At 47.8% G+C, this 14,736-nt stretch overlaps 1 protein-coding gene across 1 annotated transcript in view; it reads right to left on the bottom strand.

Moving 5' to 3' along the window:
* Positions 1–8,720: 8,720 nt before the first annotated feature.
* LOC120678214 overlaps positions 8,721–14,736 on the bottom strand; it is a 39,523-nt gene continuing 33,507 nt past the window's right edge. Inside the window, exons 4-6 of the mRNA XM_039959363.1 lie at positions 11,007–11,071; positions 9,062–9,757; positions 8,721–8,994 (exon numbers count right to left, since the gene is read on the bottom strand). Of these exons, the coding sequence (XP_039815297.1) occupies positions 8,741–8,994; positions 9,062–9,757; positions 11,007–11,071 (1,015 nt within the window). The 3' untranslated portion in view covers positions 8,721–8,740. The remainder of the gene's footprint in view (positions 8,995–9,061; positions 9,758–11,006; positions 11,072–14,736) is intronic.

Genomic DNA, 14,736 nt, shown 5'->3' with positions numbered 1-14,736 from the left:
AAACTAACAACTAAAATTGGCTTGCGAGCTGCTTCTATCTTGCTTTTGGTGTTTATATATTACCTTCAAACCTGATGAGCCTAGCACTCAAGCGGTTGCTTATTTATTTTAGAGTAAAATGCACTGGGGGTCGTTAAACTAGTTGACATGTTCTGTTTAAGTCCATGAATTTCGAAAATGCATTTTTAGGTCCACGATCTATTCAATTGTGTCACTTGAGGTCCAAAACGCCTCTGACCAGCGTTGACCGCCTACGTAGACCACCACGTCCGATCCAACGTGGCCACTGGCCGCTGTGTGTGCCTCGCCGGCTCGGCCACCACCGCCATGGCCCTGCACGGATCCGGCCGTCGCCGCCATGGCCACCACGCACAGCAGCTCGCTGCCATGGCCCTGCGCACAGCAGCTCGCCGCCGCCGCTCGGCGCGACGCCACGGCCGCGCACGAGGGAAAGGGAAAAGGGGGAGGAAACTGCCGCCCGACGAGGACTCCGCGCCGCCCGAGCCTGTTAGATATCTAGGCAATTTTCGGTATATTTTAATTCCAAATATTAATATCAATTTCATGATATAGATGAGTGATAATGTGTGTACAAGATATGTGCATGTATTCATGTTATTCTCACTAATAAGCATGAACAAAGAATTAAACCAGAGTAGGTTTAGTAAGTACCCCAAGGCGGGACCAGTGCCGGAGGCACTGGTTGCGCCGTTACCAGCTGGAATAGACATGCTATTCGACTGGTCTTACTCGAAGTAGCCGAACTATGTCGATGCAGGAAGATGTTCGCAGTGCAGTCCCACGAACGGTTACGCCGGGAAGTAGACGAAGTAGTCGTTCGCACGAGCGGTTACGCCGGGAAGTAGACGAAGGAGTCGTTTAGGGAGCGAGCAGTCGCGTCAAGACGCTCCCCAAAAACCTAATTGCTCGTGTCCCGTGCAGGACCTTCAGCGAGCAGAGGTTCCGGAGGCCCTGCTCTCGCTAGACCTGTGCGCGCAGTGCTAGCGGTGGGGAAGGCAGAAAGCAGCTGAGGGAGAAGGGAGAGGTCTCCTGAAGAGGAGTACCTGGATGAGTGCTTGAGATGAGTGAGGATGAGAGGAGAGGGTGCTGGTTTATATAGGCACGATATGCCTCAGGTTCAACGAACCTGGACGTCATGAATGGCTTTGATGAGCGGCAGTTAATGTGCCTCAGGTTCAACGAACCTGGACGTCGTAAAGAGCCTTCAATGTCCGGTCATTAGTGACGACATTAACCCTCTGTTTTAATACTCTTTACTGCAAAACATCCTTCTCATCTCAGCACATCACGTCGCACCGCACCGCACTGCACCGGCACCTGCACGTCACGTCCGGCCGCGCACGCGCACGCGCACCGCACCGCACCGCCCCGCCCGTCCGGCCGGCCGCGCCGCGCCGCGCCTCGTCTCGGCCTCGGCCACTGCCCGGCCCGGCCCGGCCCGGCGAGGCGAGCGAGCGCGCGCGCGCGTGTGGTTCACCGTACTCCTCTTACCGGCTTCACAAGTGGTGTACACGAAGTCCACCTTTTAAGTCGGTTGAGATCCTCCTCAATTCCCGGTACGGAATTAAGCATTGATTCCCTAGCATTAATAGTGAGCTTTAGATTCTTTTAATGCTTTAGAAGTAATGGGCCAAGCCCATTACTCCAACAATCCCCACCAAGAAATTCAAGCCACACTAGAAATACCCTCATTCCCTCATTGATATACCAGTATTCGACAGAGACTGTTAAGTTGAACTTCCATCTAGGACAAAGGCTACACTTATTCACAACTGTGCAATGGACTATGCCTTGAATTGCCAGTTTTGTGCAAACAAGTTTGACCAGAGCCCTACACTGGTACTAGGCTGCAAAAGCATCCTCGCGGTTTGGAGCTTATAAGTCATACTCCAGGCCCTTCATGAGTTTCTAGAGAATACCCAATTCTCATAGACCATGACCAGTGGTCAAACTCATATAGGTGTGTTCCTTTCAGATGTTCTGTAGGACAACATCTTTGTTTCAAGAAGACAACTCATTTGTTTAAAAGAAACCACCTGGCACACATTAAGGTATAGACCAACCTGCCATACAGATTAGAAGAGAAATGCACCTTATACACGGAATGAGCCCTTTTCACAAAGGTTCTCTTCTCACAGTCAGACTTTAGTTTGTTTCACCATCCTAATTCACGGGATCTCCGATCACATAGGACAGGTTTCCACTATAGAATGACTCACGTGGGTCTCAAGCCCAATTCCATAGATGCATTGTCTATCACATTTCGTGAAAGACCCTTTGTAAACTGATCTGCCAGATTTTTAGCCGTCTGAACATAGTCCAGGGCTATAACTCCGGAGTTTCTCAATTTTCTGACAGATTTCAACCGCCTTTTCACATGTCTAGATGACTTCATGTTATCCTTTGAACTATTCACCTTGACAATTACCGTTTGATTGTCACAGTTCATTAGGATTGCCGGTAACGGTTTTTCAACTATCGGCAAGTCCATAAGGAGCTCACGAAGCCACTCAGCCTCAACAGTGGCGGTATCTAATGCTGTGAGTTCTGCTTCCATAGTTGACCTCGTTAAGATGGTCTGCTTGCAAGACTTCCAGAAAACAGCTCCACCACCAAGTGTAAACACATATCCACTTGTGGCCTTTATCTCATCAGCATCAGAAATCCAATTTGAATCACTATACCCTTCTAGTACCCTTGGGTACCCGGTGTAGTGAATTCCATAGTTCATTGTCCCCTTCAGATAGCGCATTACTCTTTCAAGAGCCTTCCAATGATCATCTCCCGGGTTTGAAACAAACCGGCTCAGTTTGGTTACAGCAAACGAGATGTCAGGTCTTGTAGCGCTCGCTAAATACATTAATGAACCAATGATCTGAGAATATCTCAGCTGATCTCTCATTATCCTTTTGTTCTTTCTAAGAATTAAACTGGCATCATATGGTGTTGAGACAGGTTTATAGTCGCTATAACCAAAACGACTTAACACCTTCTCCACATAGTGAGACTGTGTAAGAATCACCCCACCATTGATCTCTTTTACCAGTTTTATATTAAGGATAACACCAGCTTCTCCCAGATCCTTCATCTCAAAATTTTGAGATAAAAACTCTTTGACTTCCTTAATCACATTAAGGCTAGTGCCAAAGATCAGTATGTCATCCACATACAAGCACAAAATCACTCCTTCAGCCCCACCATAGCGATAGTACACACATCTGTCAGCTTCATTCACAACAAAGCCGGCAGAGGTCAAAGTTCTATCAAACTTTTCATGCCACTGCTTAGGCGCTTGCTTGAGACCATATAAAGATTTTAACAACTTACAAACCATTCCTTCTTGACCCTTTGATACAAACCCATCCGGCTGATCCATATAGATCTCCTCTTCTAGCTCTCCATTGAGGAAAGCCGTCTTAACGTCCATCTGATGAACGAGAAGACCATAAGAGGCTGCCAGGGAAAGTAACACTCGAATTGTGGTCAATCGGGCAACTGGTGAATAAGTGTCAAAGAAATCTTCTCCTTCTTTTTGGGTATAACCCTTGGCCACAAGCCTAGCCTTGTACTTTTCAATAGTACCATCTGGCCTAAGCTTTTTCTTGAACACCCACTTGCATCCAACCGGTTTACATCCATAAGGACGTTCAACGACCTCCCAGGTTCCATTAGACATAATAGAATCCATCTCACTCCTTACTGCTTCCTTCCAATAGTCAGCATCAGGAGATGAATATGCCTCTTCAATGGTTCTGGGTGTATCATCTATGAGGAATACAATAAAATCATCACCAAAAGACTTTACAGTCCTTTGTCTCTTGCTCTTTCTCGGAGCATCATTGTTATCCTCCTCAGGATTTTTTACAAGTGTATGTTCATTGTGTTCTATCGGCTTAGCAGAGCCATCATCCTCGATGAACTCTTGCCTAGATGAACTTGTTTCATCTCTCATGGGAAAAATGTTTTCAAAAAATGTAGCATCTCTGGACTTCATTATAGTACCAACATGCATATCAGGTACTCCAGATTTCACTATTAAAAATCTATATCCAACGCTGTGAATAGCATAACCTAGAAAGATACAATCCACAGTTTTAGGTCCAAGCTTACGTTTCTTGGTTATTGGCACACTCACTTTTGCCAAACAACCCCATGTACGTAAGTATGACAGTGGTGGCCTTTTCTTCTCCCATTCCTCGAATGGAGTTATCTCTTTATTCTTTGTAAAAACACGGTTTAGGACATGACATGCAGTCAATATAGCCTCACCCCACCATTCCTTGGAAAGTCCCGCTGTATCTAACATGGCGTTAACCAAATCCGTTAGAGTGCGGTTCTTTCTTTCGGCAACCCCATTTGACTGAGGTGAATAGGGAGGCGTCCTTTCATGAATAATACCATGTTCCTCGCAGAATAAAGTAAATAAATTTGAGAAATACTCGCCACCACGATCTGACCTAACTCTTTTGATCTTTCTCTCAAGTTGGTTTTCTACTTCAGCTTTATAGATTTTAAGTAGTGTAAAGCTTCATCTTTTGACTTCAACAAATAGATGTAACAAAATCTAGTACTATCATCAATCAAAGTCATGAAATATTTGTTACCACCTTTTGTCAACACTCCATTCATTTCGCACAAATCGGAATGAATTAATTCTAAGGGTGCCAAGCTCTTTGCCTCCGCGGTCTTATGAGGCTTACGAGTTTGTTTTGATTCAACACATACATGACACTTAGAATTTTTGACAAAAGTGAACTTTGGAATTAAGCTCAAATTAGCTAAGCGCATCATACAACCAAAATTAACGTGACAAAGCCTCGAATGCCAAACATTTGTTTCATCAACGTTAATAACATTGTATGCAATTTTATTACAAACATCTAACAAAGAAAGACGGAACAAGCCTCCGCTTTCATAACCTTTTCCAACAAAAGTACCAAACTTAGACAAGATACATTTATTGGACTCAAAGACTAATTTGAAACCATCTCTACACAGTAGAGAGCCGCTGACTAAATTCTTCTTGATGGTGGGGACATGCTGCACGTTCTTCAGCTGCACGGTCTTCCCCGAAGTAAACTTCAGATTTACCGTACCAACACCAAGAACACGCGCATGTGATCCGTTCCCCATCAGCAAGGAGGAAGTCCCGCCGGTCTGGTAAGAAGAGAACAAAGAAGCATCAGCACAAACATGAATATTAGCACCAGTGTCAACCCACCACTCGGGTGAACCAAAGATTGAAAGAACAGTAGGTAATAAATTACCGTACCCCGAAGTTCCTCCAGGCTCGCTAATAACCATGTTGGCGGAGTCGTTGCCTTTGCGGTTCGGACACTTTGCAGCAAAGTGATCCGTACTAGCGCACACATAGCAAGCTCCCGTCTTCTTCTTCTTCTTAAAAGTGGTTGTATTCTTAGTCTTTGGTTGGTTCTGCGGTGGCTTTTTCTTGTTCTTGTGGGAGTTGTTCTTCTGAACAAGATTGGCACTTGAAGCACCAACAACTCCTTTCCCACGTATGTCCTTTGCTCTCGCCTTCTCCTCAACATCAAGAGTCCCTATGAGTCCATCTATTGTGAACTCCTGTCTCTTGTGTTTTAGAGAAGTAGCAAAGTCCCTCCAAGAAGGTGGCAGCTTAGAGATTATATCTCCGGCCACAAACTTATTGGGTAACACACATGGGGACTCTTTGCTGCAATTTTTGAGATCTTTTGCCAGAGTATGTATTTCATGAGCCTGTTCCACTACAGAACGGTCTTCGACCATCCTGTACTCAAGGAACTGCTCCATGATATACAACTCACTCCCGGCGTCAGATACTCCATATTGAGCCTCAAGAGCATCCCACAATGCTTTGCCAGTTGGCAGCCGGATATAAGAATCCACCAGGTTATCACCGAGAACACTAATGATCAAGCCTCGAAAGAGGATATCAGCCTCATCGAACGCACTCCCTTCCTCTGGAGAGAATTGTTCAGGCTTACCCTCTTTCACATGGATCACTCTCGATAGTGTTAACCACAGTATAAGCCTCTCTTGCCAACATTTGTAATTTGAACCGTCAAAAGGTGGTGGTTTGATTGATGCAGCAAAGCTAGATACCGAAAGCCTATTAACGCAATTAGGTTTTTGGATTGTTAGATATCTAGGCAATTTTCGGTATATTTTAATTCCAAATATTAATATCAATTTCATGATATAGATGAGTGATAATGTGTGTACAAGATATGTGCATGTGTTCATGTTATTCTCACTAATAAGCATGAACAAAGAATTAAACCAGAGTAGGTTTAGTAAGTACCCCAAGGCGGGACCAGTGCCGGAGGCACTGGTTGCGCCGTTACCAGCTGGAATAGACATGCTATTCGACTGGTCTTGCTCGAAGTAGCCGAACTATGTCGATGCAGGAAGATGTTCGCAGTGCAGTCCCACGAACGGTTACGCCGGGAAGTAGACGAAGTAGTCGTTCGCACGAGCGGTTACGCCGGGAAGTAGACGAAGGAGTCATTTAGGGAGCGAGCAGTCGCGTCAAGACGCTCCCCAAAAACCTAATTGCCCGCGTCCCGTGCAGGACCTTCAGCGAGCAGTGGTTCCGGAGGCCCTGCTCTCGCTAGACCTGTGCGCGCAGTGCTAGCGGTGGGGAAGGCAGAAAGCAGCTGAGGGAGAAGGGAGAGGTCTCCTAAAGAGGAGTACCTGGATGAGTGCTTGAGATGAGTGAGGATGAGAGGAGAGGGTGCTGGTTTATATAGGCATGATATGACTCAGGTTCAACGAACCTGGACGTCATGAATGGCTTTGATGAGCGGCAGTTAATGTGCCTCAGGTTCAACGAACCTAGACGTCGTAAAGAGCCTTCAATGTCCGGTCATTAGTGACGACATTAACCCTCTGTTTTAATACTCTTAAACATCCTTCTCATCTCAGCACATCACGTCGCACCGCACCGGCACCTGCACGTCACGTCCGGCCGCGCACGCGCACGCGCACCGCACCGCACCGCACCGCCCGTCCGGCCGGCCGGCCGCGCCGCGCCGCGCCGCGCCGCGCCTCGCCTCGCCTCGCCTCGCCTCGCCTCGCCTCGGCCTCGGCCACGGCCCGGCCCGGCCCGGCGAGGCGAGCGAGCGCGCGTGTGTGGTTCACCGTCCTCCTCTTACCGGCTTCACAAGTGGTGTACACGAAGTCCACCTTTTAAGTCGGTTGAGATCCTCCTCAATTGCCGGTACGGAATTAAGCATTGATTCCCTAGCATTAATAGTGAGCTTTAAATTCTTTTAATGCTTTAGAAGTAATGGGCCAAGCCCATTACTACAACAGAGCCTATAGTCGCGGCCACCCCTTGGGGTCCGCGCGGTGCCGCCAGAGCTCTGGGAGCCGCTTGGGTCCGCGCCGAGCCGCGCGCTGCCCACGCCGGTGCTGGAGCTCGCTCACCGCCCCGATGATGCGGGCGGCGCGGGCCCGCGGCGCGCGCGGCGGAGGGAGAAGGGGATGGCGGCATGGCCCCGTGGCGCGCGTGGTCGAAGGAGGGCGCGCCGGAGAAGGGAGGAGGACAGAGGCCGGCGCAGCTCGGCGTCGCCGCCGCGGAGCTTGAGGGGCGCGGAGCCGAGGAGAGCTCGGCCGAGGCCCCTGCTCCTCCGATACGGCGCCGTCGGGGGGGAGAAGGCGTGGGGAGGGAGGGGCCGGCGCTGTCAGGGGTGGGGCCCTGCTCATCGCGCCGGCCGCCCGCTGCCGCCGCGCCGGCCGCCCACCCCGCCGCGCGCGGATCCGGCTGGCTAGTGGAGCACGCGGGGCGGCCAACGGCCACGTTGGATCGGACGTGGCGGTCCACGTAGGCAGTCAACACTGGTCAGAGGCGTTTTGGACCTCAAGTGACACACTTGAATAGATCGTGGACCTAAAAATGTATTTTCAAAGTTCATGGACCTAAACAGAACATGTCAACTAGTTTAAGGACCCCAAGTGCATTTTACTCTTCATTTTACTTATGTAAAGTGTATGAGTATGACTATTATGGACTTATGGTCATGGTTGTGGTGGGCTGGACAAAAACTTTGTGGAATTGTGGATCAATCGCTAGATGGATTATATTCTTTATTGTTAAAATTATAAGTACTTTGTGTTTCTTGCTCACTGCTTTTATAAATCTCCCTGTACTTTTTGTGGTTTGGCTAAACGAGCTGGCTCAAGCTTTTTAGCGAGTCGAGCCGAGCCAGCTCATTAACGAGCCGAGCTATAACGAGACGAGCTAGCTCGATATCCAGCCCTACGCGGACGGCACAATTCCCTTGTACCGTGCCTGCACGGCACGGTAGGATTCCTATACTTCATTTGGAAAAGGGATTGGGAGTCACAATGTGGTGCCTATTTTTAAGCACAAAGATAAGGAATATGCCAATTGTTTGGAGATAGGGAAATAGAATAGGGAACTATTGCAGAGAAGGTTTTTTTCTTTTTCCAAAAAGACAAGGATGGAAAAGAAATAGGGAACTATTGGAGTTGCTCTAAATCATTTCAAAAAAATTTGGAGATTCAAATTTTTTAAATTTGATCAAATTTATATAACAAGATAATAATAGTTACGATGCCAATTAATTGTCATTAGATTCTTTGTTAGTTATAATTTCATTGTATACCTATTTGATATCATAAATTTTTAGATTTTTCTCTATAATTTTAATCAAATTTTGAGATGGATTTCGCTTTTCAAAATTCTTGAAATGGCTTATAATTTGAAACCAAGGAAGTACCAATAGAGAATTGAGAGGGCATCATCGCCTTTAATTTTTAAATGGACAATAAAATAACTAAAAAATCGAATGTATATCAGGATGATTGCTCCTCGATCCTCACACTGAAATCTGCAGAGCCAAAAAGATGAGGGGCAGCACAAGCAGGATCCTGGATGGGATCGGCCAAGATCGTCCGGAGTCACTGCAGACGAGCCGATTGTTGTGGTACGAACAGACTCGTTCTTTGCTGAAACACAGGAACACATGATCAACAATCCAGAGAAAAGATCCTAGCTAGAGCTTGCTCGCAGTACCTGTTGGAGCAGAACGTGATGATGTAGTCTGCGTCGGAGCAGGTGTAGAGGCTGCTGGGGTCGTCGTAGGCGTAGCTGTAGGCGGTGCCGCGGTGGGGCAGGCGGCCTTGAACTTCTCAGAGTAGGCGGTGGGCCGGCACGTGCCGGGGCCCCCGAACTGGCCGCGGCAGCAGTACCGGTCCGTGCCGAACACGTTGCACGCGCTCCGGCACGCCACCGTCCGGCCGCCCGCCCGCACGGCCAGCTCCGGCGGGCAGGTCCGCCGCAGGTCGCCGTCGCAGCCCGCGGCGCTGCAGTTGCCCCGCCCGTTCACCGGCCGCACCGCCACCGGTAGGTTGAACCCGTCCACCAGGCTGACGTTGTAGAAGTCCCGCGGCGACGCGAGCGTGAACTCGGCCAGGCTGGCGGGCGGCGCGCCTGACGCCCCGCCGCACCGGAGCGCCGCCCCGCACGCGCCCGTCGCGCACGACCCGTTCCCGGACGCGTCGAAGCGGCAGCCCGTGCGGGCCCAGACGCGGCCCGACCAGCCCCCCGCCGGCGCCGTGTTAGCAAGAGAGAAGAGATTGGGGAAAATGCTAGTAGAAATGGGATCGGAGGAAGGAGAAGGGGATTGCGGCGGCTGACCCGACGAGGGCAGCTTGCTCTTCAGAATTAAGGTTTGTTCAAAACATACATGAGACACTGCTATGTTCTCCTCTTATCCCCGGGCGCAGCCGGATCGCACGCACACACTACACTATTACTTGGCCCAGTCCACTCCCTCAACCCGCCTGTTGAGCCGACGCTCACGAGTGCTCCTGCGAGGCCCAACAGTGACAGCTCCGTCTTCATCAGTAGAGCGCGCGCTAACTGCCCCCCCCCCCCCCCCCCCCCCCCCCCCACCCACCCAGAAGAGCCTGCTAGTCCCAAGGCAGGCGACTGAGGAAAACGCCGCCGGAGATCTTCCAGGTTCTCCCATGTGGCGAGCGACGGGGGAAGACCCGACCACTGGACGAGGACCTCAGGCGTCGGAGTAGAACCCATAGCAGCAATGTGCTTCTGCAAGATTTTCTGAGGAATCTGAAAATGGTCAGACAGATCCGGTACCTAGGCAAGAACTGGCTGATAAGAAGGAGGAGCGCGCTTCAGTTGAGACACATGAAAAACAGGGTGGATGGCAGCCGATGCTGGGAGGAGGAGCTTGTAAGCCACGGAACCAATCTTAGCGACGATCTTGAAGGGACCGAAAAACTTGAAAGCCAGCTTCTGATGAGCCCGTGCAGCGACTGACGTCTGAACGTATGGCTGAAGTTTGAGAAATACCATATCCCCAACCTGGAAACTGCGTTCAGAACGATGCTTGTCGGATTGACGCTTCATGCGCTGCTGCGCGCGATTGAGATGTTGGACAATCAGTTGTTGCATAAGAGCACGCTTCGACAACCAAGCAGTAAGATCCGAGACAGGAGAAGCATCAGATGGTTGAATACCAAAGACCCGTGGAGCATGTCCATATAAGACCTCAAATGGAGAACAACCCAGGGCCGAATGGCTGCTCGTGTTGTACCAGAATTCGGCCAAGTGAAGCCAAGAGAACCACTTTGTGGGGCAAGCATGAACGAAGCACGTCAAAAATGTCTCCATACATTGGTTGACTCGCTCGGTTTGCCCATCCATTTGGGGGTGGTATGATGAACTCATCTTGAGGTCGACACCAGCAAGTCTGAAAAGTTCTTGCCACAACTTACTAGTGAAGATACGATCCCGATCAGAAATGAGTGCTGTTGGCATGCCGTGCAGCTTATAAATGTTGGTCATAAACAGTTGAGCCACTGAAACTGCTGTGAAAGGGTGAGCCAGTGCTAAGAAGTGACTATATTTAGAGAAGGTATCAACAACCACAAGAATGACATCCATGCCTTTAGATTTGGGTAATCCCTCCACAAAATCCAGGGAAATTACTTGCCAGGCTCCCTCAGGCACTGGTGGAGGTTGTAGCAGCCCAGGATATAAGGATCGGTCAGGTTTTGCCTGGAGACAAATAGAGCAAGTAGAAACAAAAGAATGGACTGCAGCATTCATGCCTCGCCATGCAAAATACTGTTTAAGCCTTCTCAAAGTGACAGGTACACCAGAATGCCCACCAATGGGAGGATTATGCATAGCAGCTATGAGTTTGTGATGCAGGGCCAAATCAGATCCCACCCAAATTCTGTTCTTGTATCTGAGAATGCCATCAACCAAAGTATAATTTGGAACAGCAGCTGAATCAACTGACAGCTTGGTAATAGTACTAGAAGCAAACTCATCATTGTGATAGCTGTGTAACACCTCTTGTAACCAAGTAGGAGAGCAAGAAGAAATAGACAGGAGAATTCCATCAAAATGGGCTCTCGAGACAAGACATCAGCTACACTGTTCTCTGAACCTTGTTTATACACTATCTTGTACTGAAACCCTATCAGTTTAGTGAAAACTTTTTGTTGCCATGGAGTGTTCAATCTTTGTTCATTCAGGAAGACCAAGCTTTTCTGGTCAGTATAGATAACAAATTCTGCCTGTTGTAGGTATGTTCTCCATTGATCCACAGCTATGAGAATGGCTAAGTATTCCTTTTCATAAGTGGATAAACCTCTTATCTTGGGTCCCAGAGCTTTACTGATAAATGCCAGAGGATGACCTTGCTGCATAAGCACGGCTCCCACTCCACTGTTAGAGGCATCAGTCTCAATACAGAAAGTTTTGGAGAAGTCAGGCATAGCAAGCACAGGGGCAGAAACTAAGGCTTGTTTCAATTGCTGGAAGGCTGCATCATGTTCTTGAGTCCAGACAAAAAGAACTTGTTTCTTCAAAAGAGATGTTAAAGGTTTAGCAATCACTGCAAAGTGCTTCACAAATTTCCTATAATATCCAGCCAAGCCCAGAAAACTTCTCAGTTCTTTGATAGAAGGAGGCACTGGCCAATCCACAATGGCAGAAATCTTTGCTGGGTCAGTAGCTACCCCTTGACCACTGATGATGTGTCCCAAATAAGCCAATTGTTGCTGTGCAAATGAACATTTAGACAATTTTACTTGCCATCTATCCTGAGCCAGCAGCTGCAGAACCTGTCTGAGGAATTCATTTGCGAAGTAAAGGAAGAGCTATAAACCAGGATGTCATCAAAGAATACTAGAACACATTTGCGAAGTAATGGAGCCAGTGTGGAATTCATTGCTCCTTGAAATGTACCAGGTGCTCCACACAGACCAAAAGCTACCACTTTAAACTCAAAGTGGCCAAAGTGAGTCTGGAAGGCTGTTTTGAACTCATCCCGTTTCTTCATTCTTATTTGGTGATAACCAGAGTCCAAGTCCAAAGTGGAGAACCAATGGGCAGTTGCCAGTTCATCCATGAGCTCATCAAAAACTGGTATAGGAAATTTACTTTTCAGAGTCAAGGCATTCAGGTACCTGTAATCAATACAGAACCTCCAAGCACCACTCTTCTTTTTGACTAACAGAATGGGAGAGGAGAATGAACTCTGATTTGGTTGAATAATGCCTTTGGCAAGCATATCAGCTACCTGTCTCTCTATCTCATCTTTGAGAGCAGGAGGGTATCTGTAGGGTCTGATAGACACAGCTTTAGCTCCAGAAACTAATGGAATGGCATGGTCACATGATCTCTCAGGAGGCAAGGAAGAGAGTGGCTCAAACAACTGAGAAAACTGCTGAAGGATGGCTTCTATTTCAGGAGGAGTAGTCACAGCTGGAGTAGTTGTAATAGACAACAGACTATAGAGATGAACAATTAGTTCCTCAGAAGCAGCAGGCAAAATACCCTGAAGAACAGCAGTAGAGCGATTGTAAGGCACAACCAACCACTTAGATTTCCAGTCCACTTTCATGGGACTGTGGGCCTCCAACCAGTCCATACCGAGGATGACATCAAAATGATGAAGAGGTAAAATTCTCATATCATTGGAAAATAAATACCCATCAACCTCCCATTGAGCCTGAGCAATCAAACTATCACAAGACAGAATTTGACCATTGGCAACTTTCACTTGTATGCTGAATGGAAGAGACTGAATACTGGACAAATGGGAAGCTGCTAACTGATGGCTGACAAATGTGTGGCTGCTGCCAGAATCCACCAGTATAAGGACATGGTGACCTTGCAGAGAGCCCTTGAGCCTGAGTGTTCTGGGACCATCAGTGCCAGTAACAGCTGCCTGAGACAATGCCATGAATAACTGATCCTGCTGTTCAGAATCAACAGACATCTGGGATGACTCCTCCAAATTGAATAATTCCAACATTTCTTGCAGCACATGTAACTGAACACTGGGAGCACACTTATGACCTCGACTCCACTTGTCAGCACAGAGAACACACAAACCTTTGGCACGCCGAAAGGCTTGTAGAGTCGACCATCGCTCAGCCGGGGATTTTTCTTGTGTTGACACTGTTTTTTGACACGTGTCAAAGAAGGTGATTTTTATGAAGAGAAGGTGGCCAATTTGGAAGAAACTAAAAGATGCACAGTGTTGGAATCGGCCGATCGAGTCCAACCGATGGACCAGAGGAATATGCCGTGAAGATGCTGATTTGTCCGTTCTGGTATTCGGCCGATGGATAGTTGCCGATGAAGTCAAGGAAGAAGGAGAGGATCCGGACTCTACGAGAATCTTGATGATTCGGTTGTAATAATTAAAGTAGTTTATCTTTTAGATAGTCTTTTCTTTAGGGTCAAGTAATGTTTGCCGTAATCGGCTAGGACTTGATAGCGCTGGGCTATATATATATATATATCAGTTTTAAGGGACCGACGTCAGCTGGGCTATATGTAATTACGATTAGGTCCTGATGTGGAGGAGATGACCGACGTCATGGACGACCAGAAGATCCAGAAGGACTACCTCGACACCCAGAGGACCCAGAAGGACGTACGGACGACTAGAAGACGTCAGAGATCAAGGAAGACTACGAAGACCTATCAGGTTCATGCCCGTCCGCGATTGAATACCTATTAGGCATTGCTTGCTAGATACGCTATGCTCCCAAATTGAGTGTGATGAGATGAGCTTGCATGGCCATTTATTTACCGTATTCCTTGATTCCCATGCTTAGATGTGATTAGTTGTATGCTATTGCTACTATGAGTGAGATTTGGGGTATGGGGATTTATGATATGATAGTCCTTGCTTGCTGGAAGATGCCTACACTCTATTACGCGGATACTCCTAGGAGGTGGCGTATCCGTATCCGATACGTATCGGATACGGATACGCCCCGGATACTCCTCGGATACATTTCTAGCCGTATCCTGAAAAAACGGATACGTATTTACTTGGATACGCGTATCCGATACTTTTGGGCCAGATGGGATACAGCCCAAAGCAGTAATCAGCCAACCCAAATGCTGTTTTGGTAGTAAGAGATGATACAAAATGATGAACTTGATGCAATAGAACAGTAGAACTAGATGAGCAGCAACTGAAGAACCCCTTGTGGAATCAGTTGTGCTTTTAGAGAATGCTAGTTATAGAGGTAATGTTATATGGACATGCAAGTATTGCACATCTGAGTATAGGGGAAGTTACTCAAGAGTAAAATCTCACTTGCTGAATATCTATGTGATATTTATATATAATTATTAATTATCCTAGCCGTATCCCCGTATCAGTGTTTTTTTGGGAAAGTGCGTATCCG

This window comes from Panicum virgatum, chromosome 6N, assembly GCF_016808335.1.
Source record: "Panicum virgatum strain AP13 chromosome 6N, P.virgatum_v5, whole genome shotgun sequence".
Taxonomy (NCBI): Eukaryota; Viridiplantae; Streptophyta; class Magnoliopsida; order Poales; family Poaceae; genus Panicum; species Panicum virgatum.
Note: the sequence above shows the minus strand (reverse complement) of the source record. Positions and strands in the feature narration are given on the sequence as shown.